A 15,530-nucleotide genomic window follows, 5' to 3' on the forward strand; every position below is an offset into this window, starting at 1 on the left:
TACAGAGTAAAAAAATAAATTTAAGATAAATATGCCGTGTTTGGTATCATTTGAAAGCGCTTTACTTGTAAATTTTGAATATGTATATATTACTAGCATTTGCTTGTGACTTTACCTGTATTCATGGGCTGATTGCATATAATTCACATTTTTTCGTTCATAGCTTTTTTATTAGTTCATCAATTTAACGGAGTCCATTCCACTTGACTCCGACTTTCCAAGGTGATAATTAACCATCATCGAGCTTCTTAATATTAATGTATATTTATATTTTATTATCAAAATATAAAGCAAACATTTCATTATATGGATTTTTTCTTTTTCAGATTTTTCCCCTTTGAACCAACGAAAATGTACGGCACATGAAAAAATATTATCTATGCATAAAATACTTTAAAAATAAATTTATTTCGTGTTGTGTCAAATGACCCCCTGGAGTGGGGAAAGAGAGGGGATTACAACTCTCGATTTTTTCCCCTTGTCCCCATGATTTTTGTACGGCGTTGCGGAATAATGGATTAAAAGCAGTATAGCAATAGTATGACACAGATGCCGTACATGGTCAAATGACCAAATTTACCCCCGGTAACTCTCGGAAATTAAATAAAAATTCCGACTTGGTGGACCAACATTTTTGTACGGCACTGAGCGGTTTCTTATTATTTTTAATGGATCTATCGATGGTTAAGAATGCCGTACAAAAATATATGACCAAAATTTACCGAGTCTACCTGTACTTTTCAATTCTCATCTGCACTCAGTTGGACAGCTTACAAGTGACGGCATAGTGATGAATCTTATTATTTTTTGCTCTTCTTTCGTACTAGATATGTCCCGTGGTGGTTCATTTGACCCATATTTTTTTCATATGCGGGCTTGTAGTCTATATGTTACATTTGGCTGAGTCGAGGTAAGAAACAGTATCGTAACCTAGCTACTGACACTTACAAAACGCTGTCTGAGAAATTGTTGTTGGAATGGCAGTCAGCATCAATACCTACTATCGAAGTTCGCTCAGTAATAAAAAGGATAAAGGTCTATCGAGATATTTCTAACGTACAAGATTTGAGCTCCGATCAACAGTACCTGTATGATATTTGTATGGCTATTAATTGCGGTCATTGTAGTATAAGTTTATCCAAAAAGAATCCTGGCAAAATTGTTCATTCCAGGTGGCTCACGATGGCAAACAGACTACTTAGATTATACGTTTCGACAACGTCTCCTACGGAAAACCTAATACACTTGGTAACATTTATTTTGAATGTTTACGCGCCTATGTGGTTTCAAACTCAAACTCAAACATTCATTTATTCAATTAGACTACTATTTCATCAAAATTTTTCATCAAAACAAAACCAACATGTATTTATGGTGCAAAACATTTGCATAAAACCATTATTCTTTCAAGGTACCTCCCCGAACACCTGAAAATGATAGTAGATCCAGTCATACAACGAAATGGTTTCTTTGGTCATACAGAGAATATTTTGTTGGCTATGTTGGCTGACGAAAGAAAAAATATAAGAGTTTTGGCACTGCGTAAAATCCTTAAGGCACGTGATTCAGCAGTTAGGGGCGTGAGAGAATTTAAGGTTCCTCAATTAAATTTCAATGCTGTTGACTACATTGACATCGTCATTTGGAATGATATGGTCGTCACGGAGCCTCCAATTTTAAAAAAAACATAAGCACAAGCATAATACTCGAGTGCATTGAGACGCCTGAAAAAATTGATCATTTTATAATACCTCTTCTAAAAAAGTACCCTTGTCACACCCAAGCTACAGAGAGGTGTGTTAAAATAGTAACAGAAGCCTCTGCTGCAGTGTGTGGTCCAATAAGAAGGGATGGATTCATACGAACCCGCCTTCTATCACGTAAAATTATGCCTGTTTTTGAAACAAAAAAAGATTACAAAACACATTGATTTTTTTATTTCTTGCAATTTTTTTGTCGAAACACCAGTTATAATTTTCCATAATTAAGATCCGTGTTTTTATAATTATGATAATACGGATAGTTTCTAAGCTAATAAAAGTAATTTTTATTGAAAATTTACTGTTTTATTGATCTCCATCAAACATCTAAATATTGTCTAAAAAGTGTATTTTCTCAAAATATCAGAGGGCTTGGGGCAGTATTTCCATAAATATATCAAGAAATTTAAATATACAGTTTTAAATGTAATCATATCTGACAACTTTTGGCAATAGTTCCATTTCGAAATTCCAAAAAAAAAAAAAATTACGATCCACCCTAAATTGTATATGGAATGTATATCGAAGGTATTCTCAAAGTAACTGTCTCGTAATATCATTATCCTTTTATCAAAGAGTGGTCTTATAACTCAGGTATTAGACTGGGGTAGAAGCCTTTGAAAATAATGAAAAGATAAAAAAAATCGCAGTCGGATGAAACCCATTAGAAAAGGAGGGGAATATGATAAAAATGTAAGGAAAAATAAATTACGGTCAATCCGAGTTCGGGAAGCGGGAGGGGGGAGCTTTTAAGAGAAAAAAATGGTTTCTCTCGATTTCCGACAAAACTACAAGTCCTATAGAAAAAAGTTCAATGGCAAAGTTGTAGGTAATTAAAAGTTCTACAACTTTTGTATTCACAATTTTTTCACATAACCTAAAAATTTAGGTGAAAAATTCAAAAAACCAAGTTTTTGGTCTTTTATTTCTATCTACTTCAAAATTTATTTTTTTTCTACGAAATTTGGTGGAAACTTACTTTATTTTGTCCCAAATACACTGTAATTTATTTGATTGAAAATATTTATTTTTTCGCCTTATTTTGAATTAATACCAAAAAAACAACCTAATTTTCAATCGAAAAGTCACCCGTCAAAATATCAGCTTTTTTCAAAAACTTGGGGTGCCTTTTATACATTGAAATCTCTACTTTCATATGGTGTAAAAAAAAATAAACACCACCATAGTAAATGTTCTCAGGAAATGCATACAAACACTGTGATAATGAGCTTTTACTAAATCAGGCACACTTCTTGAACTCTATATCTTCTCTTGTATCGGCTTTTCGGTAATATTTCAAAAGAAAAATAATTATCTGTTCTAAGTTTAATATTTTACAGCATATTCAAAAGCAAAATGATGTCGATAAAAACATTTCAGGTAGTTCGAGAAGTGTGCCTGATTTGGTAAAAGCTAATTTTCAGACTGTTTGTATGCATTTCCTGAGAACATTTACTATGGTGGTGTTTATTTTTTTTACACCATAAGAAAGTAGAAATTTCAATGAATAAAAAGCACCCCAAGTTTTTGAAAAAAGCTGATATTTTGACGGGTGACTTTTCGATTGAAAATTAGGTTGTTTTTTTGGTATTAATTCAAAATAAGGCGAAAAAATAAATATTTTCAATCAAATAAATTACAGTGTATTTGGGACAAAATAAAGTAAGCTTCCACCAAATTTCGTAGAAAAAAAATAAATTTTGAAGTAGATAGAAATAAAAGACCAAAAACTTGGTTTTTTGAATTTTTCACCTAAATTTTTAGGTTATGTGAAAAAATTGTGAATACAAAAGTTGTAGAACTTTTAATTACCTACAACTTTTTTTTTTTTTTTTTTTTTTTTTTTTTTTTTTTTTTTATAGTGGGGAAATCTTCGAAAGATACCCATGGCCCCCGGGGATGGAGCCAAGGGTTATGTCGGATTCTTACCGACTAAAACCCCACTGTGTTCCGTCGAGCCGCGCAGTTAGCCGGGGCCGCGGGTACTCTTAGAAATCGTCCACGACCCTGGCAGCGGACGCCCGGTTACGGGCCCACCTCCGTTACCACCTACGGCTGCGCGCGTGCGCGCCTCCTCCTTCCTCTGCGAGGCGGCATGAGCGGAACACGTCTCATGTCACCTCACTGCCCCGGACGATGGAGCATGTCCCCGGTCCATCGTCCAGAGCCCTTCGCTAGGGAGGCAGGTCGCGATCGCTAGCGACCGCGACTCGGCGTCGGCGCCTAAAGGGTCACCGGCGCCGCATCGGGTCCGCGAGAGGGTTCCCCTCACGAACCCGCTCCGCCTCCTCTTTTCGCACCATCACCTCCTCACAGAAGGCGACCACCGCACGCCAGGACCTGGAGCCTCCAACCATGGCGCGAACCAAGGACGGGAGCGAGAGATCCGGCCCCACAGCAGCGACCAGTCGCTGTCTAGCCACGGACCACGCAGGACACACACTCAGCGTGTGGTCCGCTGTATCCTCCTCGCTTGGGCACCAATGGCAGGCCATGGTTGGCTCCCGGATCGCGACTCGACACAGGTATCGTCCGAAACACCCGTGTCCAGACAGTACCTGTGTCAAGCGGAACGTGAGAGCCCCATGTCGTCTGCTGCACCATTCTAAAAGGACCGGCCGGATGGCCTCCACCGTCCTTACACCTGCAGTTGGGTTCTCGAGACGCCGCACCCATTCCTCCATCAGACGCTCGCGAGCCGAAGCCCTCCAGCGCGAGACTTCTTCGGGGTTTGGTTCCAGCCCCGAAGACCTGGACCCAGCAATTCGTCGGTACACGTCCGCGAGTACAGCAGCGTCAAGTTCCCAAGGGGGGGTTCCGGCTAGTACGCAGGCTGCTTCAAAAGAGACAGTCCGATATGCCCGCGATATTCTTAGCGCCATGACCCGTTGCGGACGACGCAGAAGGGGTCTAGTCCGGGCGCTAAGAGAATCAGCCCAGATGGGCGCTCCGTACAGGGCCATTGAGCGGATGGCACCGGTGTAAAGCCGGCGACAGCTATCTCCAGGCCCCCGAAGATTGGGGAGCAAGCTTCCCAGTGCCCCGGCCGCTCCGGTGAGCCGGGGGGCGAGGCGACGGAAGTGCTCCGCAAAAGACCAACGACCGTCTAAGAAAATTCCCAGATAGCGCATTGTCTGACTGATCTCTATGGACACGCCCCCCACCTGTACACAGGAACCAGCCCCTGGTGCCCTACGGGGGCCATGGAAGCACAGCGCCTCCGTCTTTTCCAAGGCCACTTTCAGACCTAGCCGGCGGATGCGATTCACAACTAGATCAACGCCAGCTGTCGCCAATTGGGCTGCCTCACTTAGACAGTTTCCACGAGCAGTCACCAACGTGTCGTCGGCGTAACATAACACACCGACCCCTGGGAGATGCTCACCACGCAGAACCCAGTCATAGCCGATGTTCCACAGGAGCGGTCCTAGCACCGAACCCTGTGGAACACCGCACGACATAGGCCTCTGCCTCCACCCATCCCGAGAGAGGTACGATACGGACCTATCTGACAAGTATGATTGTATCATCCGTAGTAAATATGTGGGCACGCGATGGTAGCGGAGTGCCTCCAGAATGCACGTCCAGGGCAAGGTATTAAAAGCATTGGCGATATCCAAAGATACCGCCAAAAGTACTCCGCCTCTGGAGACCACATCCACTGCAACGGTCTTCAAACATAAGATTGCGTCTAGGGTAGATCGCTTCCGCCGAAAGCCATACTGGCAGTTGCTGAGGTTCGGCCCAACTCTTTCAAGATGGTCAACGAGGCGCGCCGCCAGAATACGCTCAAGGAGCTTTCCCACCTCATCTAGTAACACCACCGGCCTATAAGCCGACGGCGAATCCCCTGGGCGGCCTGGCTTTTTTATCAATACCAAGTTACCAGATTTCCATCTTCCAGGAAACTGGGCTTGTTGTACGCACGCTGAAAACAGGCGCTCGACTCTAGAGCCAAGAGCCGGTAGCGCAAGTGCCCAAGCTCGACTAGGTATACCATCAGGACCAGGCGAAACCTTCTTTCTCTTAAGCCTGTCTGCAGCCGATTCCAGCTCTTCTCTCGTGACCGAAGGAACAACGGCGTCATCTGACTCTTCCTGTGGCGCAACATTCCTCGACGCCATCGATGGCGGAGGATGTCTCTCCCGGTCCGGAAACAACGACGCCACTACTCGGTCCAGAAATTGGGGCTCAAGTGACTGGGTCAGGGGCGGGGCACGTGGGCGGATCTTTTGCCTCACCCATTGATACGGCCGGCCCCAGGCGTCCCGATCCAGGCCACTTATCATCTCCTCCCAAGCTTCCGCCTTAGATCGGCTAATGGCCTCCTGTAGAGCAACAACGCAGCTCCTGTAGGCAGCATACAACTGCGCTTCCTCTGCGTCAGTGTGTCTCCTCCTTCGACACCTGGTGTACGCCCGCCTCGCAGCTACGCAGAAAGAGCGCAACTGGGAAATTTCGGCGGACCACCAGTAAACTTGCCGCTTGGGTGGTATCCTTCCAACACGGGGCATGGCCGCGTCGCAAACTTGCGTCATGGCATCAGCGAGCCACGCCGCCTCCACCTCAACAGCCACAGTTCCCTCCGGCACAGGAAGCCAGGACTGCACGATAGCGGCTTCAACCAGCAGCTCCTTATCTAGGCGGCTCAACGCCCAGCGCGGTCGCCGTCCCTCACTTGGAGTCACTCGACCGGGAATCTCCCGTGAGGCGACGCCGAAACGGATATACCTGTGGTCCGACAACGTTTCAACGTCCTCCAGAACTCTCCAGTCTCGCACACGGTGGGCAAGAGACGGGCTCGCAAACGTCAGATCAACGATGGAGCCGCCCCTCTGCCGCACGCATGTGAGTACAGACCCTTGATTAAGGAGGGACAATCCGGAAGAAGCCGCCCAATCCTCGAGCACCACACCACGCGCATCGGTCATGGGAGATCCCCACGCTACGGATTTGGCGTTAAAGTCTCCGGCCAATAGCACTGGTTGGGGATGTGCGAGATCAAGCACCTGTTTCACCTCGTCTAGGAATTGCTCAAACTCAGAGAGGCGGCGGTTGGGTGAAAAATATACTCCCACAACAATGCCAGAACCAAACGAAGCCGCCACACAGCCACTTCGCCTCACTATCCTCTCGAGCTCCACTCCACCCCGCGCCATCAGCATGACTACGCCATCTAGATCTCCTGCACAGTTGCTCCGTGAGGGCACAGTGTACGGCTCTGAAATCACTGCCATATCAATAGCCCACTCTGCCATGCTCTGGTACAGGAGATCCTGCGCCCTGGCACAGTGGTTGAGGTTCACCTGGATCATTTGAAGTGAAGACATTATTATGTCTCCATAGCCGCTGCCTCAACAGTCGGCGCCTCAGTGGGTGCCGGAGCAGCGAGTGAGGGGGCCTCCGAGCCATCACTCGCCTGCTTTCCTTTCTTAGCCTTAGTTTTACAGGCTTTGCTCCCAAGCCGGTGATCCGCCGGACGGTTTGCCTCCGCACAAAGAACACAACGTGCGGCCGTGGCAGTGCACTGGCCAGCTTTGTGTCCGATATCCCCACAACGATAGCAGATAGTGCTGCGGTCCACTGTAGAAGAGCATAGGGCCTTGACATGCCCCACTTCCAGACATCTGAAGCAGCGCAGGGGCTTCGGATCATTCAAACGCACCATGGCCGAGGTCCATCCAACTTGAATGCGGCCCGCTTTTGAAAGCTTTTTTGCAGTTGCCACCGGGCAGCTGATCCAGGCCGTAACAATGCCCCTAGGTCCAGATCGCAAGCCTGTGCACTTAACTTGCTCTGCGGAGCATTCCCCGACCCGACACACGGCCTCTGCAACCTCGTCCGCTGAAGTTGAGTCGTCGAGCCCAGTAATACGCAGCTCTTCGCTCTTCACTGGCCTGGACACCTTAACCACTTCGCTGTCTAATACCTCCCTCAGTTTGACCGCCAGCACATCGGCCTGCTAGCTAGCGGCGCCGGGAACCTCTAAAATGCGAGCACCAGTGGCGGATCGCTTAAAGCGAACCGCACTTATGCCGATTTCGGCTAGGTCAATTTTGGCTTTGGCCTCCTTCAGCACCGAGGCAAAGCTAATACCGCGGTCCTCAGCACCCGGCTGGATTGCAATCACAACCGCCGACGTAGAGGGAACCCGGAGCTTCCTAACCTTCCGGGTTTGCTGGCCGTTTCGTTTCTTTTTTTTCCTATTGCGCTTCCCTACAACGGTCCAACCCTCTTCAGACCGTTGCTGTGAGGTGGTAACATCGGAAGGCGCATTTGCACCCGCTTCTGTATCTCTACGATTTTTCTTTTTTCCACCCTTTTTCTTTGACCCACCCTGCGAGGGTAGTGCACCCGTAGTTGACTGGTTTTCGGCTGCTCTAGGCACAGGCTCGGTCCTTACAGGAGCTGTTCTGCTTCTCGAAGCGGGTATTCTGGCTGCAGGAAGTGGAGGGAAGCTCTCAGCCAGTGCAGGGCCTTTTTCCCGCTCTAGTGCTCTTCGGTCCGCTGCTAGCGGAGGTCGGAGACGCTTTTCCGGGAGCAGCCGGTCGCTGATATCTTCTAGCCTGGCGCTCACCATTTCACCAACCTGGCGCATTATTTCTTTTATCAGGTCGGCGTTTCCTCCACTGGGACCTGCGGTTTGGGCCGCTTTTAGCTCGGCTACTTCTTTACGCAGGCCGTCCAACTCTGTCTGCAACCGGTCGTTCGCAGCTTGAAGGCGGCGGGTTTCTTCTGTCATTGTGCGCTCCTGCAAAAGTCCGGCCGCCTCGCGGATCACATCTGAGGCCTCCTTAAGATCCCGCACGAAGACACCTTTCAAATTGCGGGATTTCGTCCGGACCTCGTTTATAGATGCCAGCCCGGCTTCAATGCGACGGCCTAGAGCAGCCGCCGTTTCTGTGCCATTTAGTGGGGCAAAAACACCAGGAGCTGGTGGTGGAGGGAGGGGAGTAGAGGTCCGCGCCTCTTCCGACCGGGGCGGGACATTTGACCGCTCCAAGTCACTCCTGTCGCTTTCTAACTCCCTCCGCTGGGCCCGCAAATATGCCTGCCTCGTAACACTCGCCTGTGTTGAGGTGGCTGGGCGCCCTTTACCCCTTTTCGCGCGATGCGCTCTACGCACTCCTTCTTCATCCGTAGAAAAGGCCGAGCAGCTTGCGTCAGGAGACCGCCTTCGCTTCGCCCAAAGTCGGTCTTCCTCGTATGAAACAGAACGCAGCGTGGCCACGCTGTTCATTGAGCCTGCGCTTGCCAACCCACGGTCCGAAATGATCGAGCCGTCTAGCCCAGCTCCACCGAGGGCACCTCTGTCAGAGGAGGAACCCCCTCTGACCGGCACCCTGCTGCCTCTTCTATTACTCTTTTTGCCGCGCGCTCTAGCAGCACGCGTTTCTGTACCTCTTGGTTCATCACCATAAATAAAATCAGTATCCGTTATCACGCCAAGGTCGTCGGGTCCAGTAGTATTTGGCAGTGAGGAGGCCTGGGAACCCACCTCCTCAGTGTCGGAATCTCTATGCAAGTTTTTGCCCCCCCCAGAATACGTGGGGCAGCCTGAGTTGGACTCAGGGAGGGATTCTCCACCCTTGGTGGTACCCTCCTGGGGTAGTTTATTTTGAAAACTTGCCTCCATCATCACCTCCTCCTCCTCCAGTTTGCAGCACGCCTGCCGGGTTAAACCCGCCAGCCGCTACCCAGGGCTGGGCCCTTTCGGCTCAGTGGCCTCATCGGCCCCAACCCCAGTACTAGGTGATGCTGCGCACATACCATCACCTAGGAGTATTATTTAACAGCCCTCCGGCCACCTGGTTTTGGTCCGCGCCGGCTGAGCAGCCGGTACCCCCCATATCTGGGGGGCCTGCCCCTATCCGCCACCTGGGGACGCGCCCGATGGGAGACCAGAAACTCCAGCAACGCAAGCAGACGCAAGTGTAGATAACCTCGAGTTCTATTTCGTTATTGTTTCCCAATTGAACATATCTCATTTCCCCATTTAAAATTTGGCAGACCCACACCACTTGGATCAATCAATATTAATTTTTGCAAGACTTGGTCTTATTTTAAAACACTCAAATAATTGAGGATTTTTTATTCGTATCTAACTAATGTCCATTATATATGAATAAACCATGAAAAACTTTAATATTATGTACTTCACGCAAGTACACAAAACATACCTATCAGTGAAATCACTACCGGAAGAATGTCATACGGACTACCAAATATTTATTTATGATTAGGAATAACAAAAAAATAATTTATAATGTACATGTTCAAAACTACAAAAAATAATCTGAACCACATTAATGAGGTATCATATTCTGTACTAGCAGCCCGTCCCGGCTTCGCCCGTGGTACATGTTTACGTTCTCTGTCCATAAGAACCATCCTTGTACTTCAAGGAATATTATAAAAAAAGAATTATCAAAATCGGTCCACCCGTTCACGCGTGATGCCGTGACCAACGGAAATAGTTATATTCATTTTTATATTTAGAGATACAGATCTACTTATTTATAGTTTTACCTACAAAACTAGATGGGATTAAATAATTTAGAAAAAAAGAACAAAAACAAATACCTACTAACTTAACCTGAATTACTACATCATATTTAATGTAAACCCATAAATAAAAACCTTTGAATGAAATATACAAAGAAATATCATGACTATGGCCATCTAGTAAAAATATTTTAGAAAATGGAAAAATTCAACGTTTGAAAATAATTTTCATTTAATTTGTTTTTAATAAGAGGAATTCACATATCTTAAATCTAAGCCTCAGTGGGTACTTACGATAAGGATTTGCAGGCCCGGGAAGCACGTGAGTCAATACAGTGAAAGTGAAAAACACCAAAAATATAACAAAATGCCACATCCCCAAAATCTAAGAAAACTCTTTATTATATTTAGTTATTAAATCAAAACCATTGTAAATATTATATTTTCGTAATTTTAGAATTATATTTGAATGTACAAGTGCCTGCCGCTAAAGACGCGTCGAAGTGATCACTGAACTAGATGAAATCTGGGGGAATAAATAGCAACGGCTGGATGAACTACGGAAATCGTGTATAGTATAGCTAAGTATAGTAGGTAATATTATGTTATATGCGCTACCTGTGCTTCAATGATGAAGTCATATTTGACATCAAATTTAAAGCTACTTTACATCTCATCTTTGAACTATGTTAGATAAGTACCTACTTATAATATTATAAGGTATAGTCGCTTTAATTTCTATCAATACTTAATTCTATGTATAGAGTTTTTCGTCAAGTATTTTAGAATACAAGGTATATATATGACTTAAGTGTTGACTTAAGTTGTTTCTTGACCCCATATACCTAAACATAAAAAGATTTCTTATGTGTGTGCAATTAAATGCGAAATAAAGAGCAAGAGCCAGTCAAGGAAAAAACTATCGTCGTCTTAATCAGGGCATTACCCGCTGAAGAATTTTGCAGGGCGGGTCGAAAGCAGATGTAGCGCGAGGATAAATTTATGAACCTTTCATGTCAATTGCTAACTAGAACTTCGATTACTAAATAAACATTGAAAACATTTACAAATAAATACCTGTGAATTTATTTTGCTCTTCTTTGAATATTACACAGGTTATATTTTATGTAGCATTAATAACTATGAAACTCTTTGTGTTATATACCTATTTCTTTATCTTTAAATAGCAGAGTGGCAAAAAGCAATGGTTTAAACTTTTCAAGTGAATAGTTATATAAGAATCCGCTACAAATTTCTACTAATATCTTGTTATAGGCTCTAACTTCTACTTTTTAACAATGATATCCGTAAAAAAGGCTGATTAAAGAATTATGTGTTCGAATAATCATTGGCTTAAAGTTTAAACTGATGTCTTACGATACAGACGTCACTTAATAATTATTCCTGGTGTTTCCTTTCGTCACGCTCCATTTGTGTGATCAGCTATTGACCTATATTAAACCATAAAACCAATCTACTCATTCATTTACGTATTTGTTTTTTCAGACGAAGATAGACTTGTTAACGAACACTTAACCTTTTGAGGAAATGAGAGGCATGGTCTGAAAGTTTTTTATAGGTCTCGGGAAACATTTTATGGCAAAAGGTCAGGTATTTCTAGAGAAGATATATGGAAAAGGCAAATATGTACCTATGTATTAAAGAAATATAAAGACGGGAGAAATTACAATACTCGTACCTACACCTTACTTAGGTAATAATCTGTAACCTGAATCTTATACATAATAAAAAGTGCCTCTTTGGACATCATAGAAAATCTTGCCTTTTACCACTATTTCAAAACTTAAACAATAAGCCTGTATGTTCTTATTCGTCCAACATTTTTCCATTCAAAGTAAGTTTTATTATCAGAAGTGTGAGATGGGAGTGGTGATATGCTGTTAGAATTAATCCACCGCATCAAAAATTGTGTCAAGGATACAATATACATGGCCAATGGTATATTGTTGGTAGTCCTTTATAAGCATGGGAAATTAATTCAATTAGATAGATGTGCATTTATGACTACATTTCAATAGCTGAAAACCAGGTATCATTAATTTTAGTTTATTTGTGGTTCTGACAATATACACAGGTTAAATGGCGCCTATATGTACCTACATTGACGAAACATATATTTTATTACATATTTATATAAAAGCCTATAATAGACTCAGTTTTCTTCGAGCGAAATATGAATTGCTGTCACTTTAGCGGTGAGATTCTTAAATAGATTTTAACTACGTGCAGATAAGAAATCCTAGTTTCGAAACTAGATGATAATGGAAGCCAGTTAATCAATTAAATAAAATTTCATGGCCAGTGTTACGCGATATATAATCCATAAGCCTTTCCAGAACAGGCCACTGTTTAAAAATAAGTAGATAGTTACTTAAAAAATTGTTACAATGAATATTCTTCTGCTGATGGTACTCACAGCAACCATAAACACAAGTGGTATGTGATAATTGCGTTTTTATATGATTTCTTAAATGAATTTGGTCTGAGCATTACACCATTTAAAACCATCCGTAATACCTACATGGTATTAATCGTAAACCGTACAGTTAAAAACAATTGATAAAGGTCGAGAACGGTTTTTTGGATTATTAAGAAAATTAATTTTTGTTAATAAAATATTTGTTTTAGCCTTAACAGAGCAGAAATTCTTAAATCCAAATGCGATGCTACGTCAATTGTTTGAAATAATGAGGCAAACTATTAAACAAGGTAGCCCTGAAAACAATGTGCCCGTCCTTGATCCAATGATATTTCTTAGAGAAGAAGTAACGATCCAGACGAGACTTATCAGGTAAAGCAAATATCCTCCAGGCTATTATAGTAATCGAATGTTTGCGTTTATTGACAAAAATAATTAATATCTAAGTATATAATCTAGGCACCTACTTCCCGCCCCGATTTCGTATTTCGAATACCTTACAGCGTGATAATAATAATATGTTGTCAATTATGGGATTATTTTTTTTTTTTATTCGATCTTGTACGAATCTGGTCCTCAACAATCTCTATGATAAAATTTATCGGGAGTCGATTTAACTATTTAATTCTGGTGATAGAGTAAAGTAAGAAAAAACATAATATCGACTCTACATAATATGATAATTAAGAACGAATGTTATGTAATGTACGAATGCTTTATAATTAAGACTTACCTACCAATTATTTATAAACAGTATTGGAGCAAATCTTACAAATGGTGTTATAAGAGGCCTAGGAGATTATCAATTAAATCATATAGAATTTAATCGTGATGAACTCGCAATTGTCATGGGACTTACCATTTCAAAGTTAACTATTGAATCAGGTAAGAAATTCACGCAGTTAAAAAATAAATACTTATAAGAAATAAGAAGCTTATGGGTTGTACATGCATAGGTACTTTTTTTATTAGTTTTTAGAGCTAGAAATATTGGCATTTTTCGACGACTAGGTTGCAGGTAAAAGGTTAATCTATTTGTAGAGCGGCTCTCTTTTTATTCATTCTAATATTGGTGACGTTATTTATCTTCACCACTCAAAGCAGCATCATTCTCTAAATCCAACCTTGACTTATAAACATAATGATATAATAACACAAGTAGATAGATAGTAGATAGAGAACTTATTTAACTTTACCTAATCAATTTAAAATATGTTTTAGATTATTACGAAATGGATGGTTTCTTATTTGACAAGTTGCCGTTATTCGGCAAAGGGGAACTAAGGTTGGTAACTAATGTTTTTATGTATCATTAGTATATTTTTAAGTAGGTCGACCAATTTGAATGCATAAGAAACTTTGAAAAACATTTTTTCAGGTTCGAAATAAAAAATTTAGAAATATCATGCAAAGCTTTTTTAAGACCGTCTGAAAATAGTAAATCGACTTTAATTGATAATTTTGAAAACTTCAGATTCGACATGAAGGAAATTGCGGTAAGTAGGTACCTAATAGTTTCCAGAAAAATAACTCATTATTAATTTCGATTATATTACTCGCACATAGCCCATTCAGATGATATAATCTATAAATTATTATCAAGGGCATACTGATAAGGTAATTATATTATCTATTTATTGAATCAATAATAATTGATAAATTGTGTTTATCAAAAATAATAAGAATAAAAGGACATTAACCAAGTAGGTAGGTACTGTTCGTATCCTATATCAAGATCCGCGAGGAATTTACTAGTATTTATTATTAGATTCGGCTTTTGTTTAGGTATTTTGAAATATACATAATATATTGTGTATCCTAAATTTACAACCAGATAAAAAATCAAAATGCCAGACTTGCCCTTCTTATAGACTTGCTCTTAGAAGATACAGAAGGATACAAATTTTTCATTTGGTTTCATTAATTGTATGACGAATATAATATAAAATGCACTGAACTGTTGCCTACCTACTTCACGGTCGATGTGATCTATTTGACTATTGATATAAAAAGGAAGGCATCATTAATCTCTCTTATTTACGACCTCATTGTAAACTTTTATAGGCATTGCAATAAAGTGCTATGAAAATAAATTGTCACAACAAAAACGAATGAACCTATTTATTCTAAAATTCAAAACTGGAGATGTTTTTTGCAAGTGACCGAAAATATAGGTAGAGTCTCTTTGATGAATTGATTATTATGCAACTCTACCATACATGAATAGCTCTGTTTCTTTGTGTAAATATAAATTGCGTATTTTGTTATGTATTTTTCTCTCCAATATAATTAGAGCAACTAGTAGGTATATAAAAATATATAAATTAACCTAGATCGAATGAGTTTATAATATGTACAAATGTGTTTCTTATTTCAGTCTCACACGGAGTTTGGGGACAACGTGGACTGCATAATTAATAAAATATTAAAAGATGTTCTGGCTTCCTATTTTACAAGATTCAACAAATACATAGCCAAAGTATACAGTCCTCAGATAAAGAAGATTTTAAACCCGTTTTTAGATAAATTTGATTCATGGAGAATAATATCTAGTTTGTAATTATACCGCCTACTTACCTACCTATATTACGTGTTATGTATTATGTACTTCAAAGCTTTATTAAATGAATACTACTTATCCACTGCTTTTATTCCATCTTATTCCTTAGACTATGGTGCTTATTGATACACTCTTAAATTCTCTTAAAATGTGCTGAATTAATACTGTATGCCGATACTTATATATTGCATGTCGAATAAAAGAGAAAACTTATAGTAGTATGTACATTGTACACTGATACATTTACGTTTACATCAGACAATGA

At 41.7% G+C, this 15,530-nt stretch overlaps 1 protein-coding gene across 1 annotated transcript; it reads left to right on the forward strand.

Moving 5' to 3' along the window:
* Nucleotides 1-12,922: 12,922 nt before the first annotated feature.
* On the forward strand, nucleotides 12,923-15,325 carry LOC149489781 (uncharacterized). Its single transcript, XM_089714980.1, has 5 exons — nucleotides 12,923-13,077; nucleotides 13,460-13,590; nucleotides 13,927-13,990; nucleotides 14,084-14,201; nucleotides 15,083-15,325. The coding sequence occupies exons 1-5, from the start codon at nucleotides 12,950-12,952 to the stop codon at nucleotides 15,263-15,265; spliced, it is 624 nt and encodes a 207-aa protein (XP_089571106.1). The 5' UTR covers nucleotides 12,923-12,949; the 3' UTR covers nucleotides 15,266-15,325.
* Nucleotides 15,326-15,530: the final 205 nt, after the last annotated feature.

This window comes from Colias philodice, chromosome 3 (assembly GCF_061535455.1).
Source record: "Colias philodice isolate Cphi_HAF_F1 chromosome 3, ilColPhil1 Martin Lab GWU primary, whole genome shotgun sequence".
NCBI lineage: Eukaryota > Metazoa > Arthropoda > Insecta > Lepidoptera > Pieridae > Colias > Colias philodice.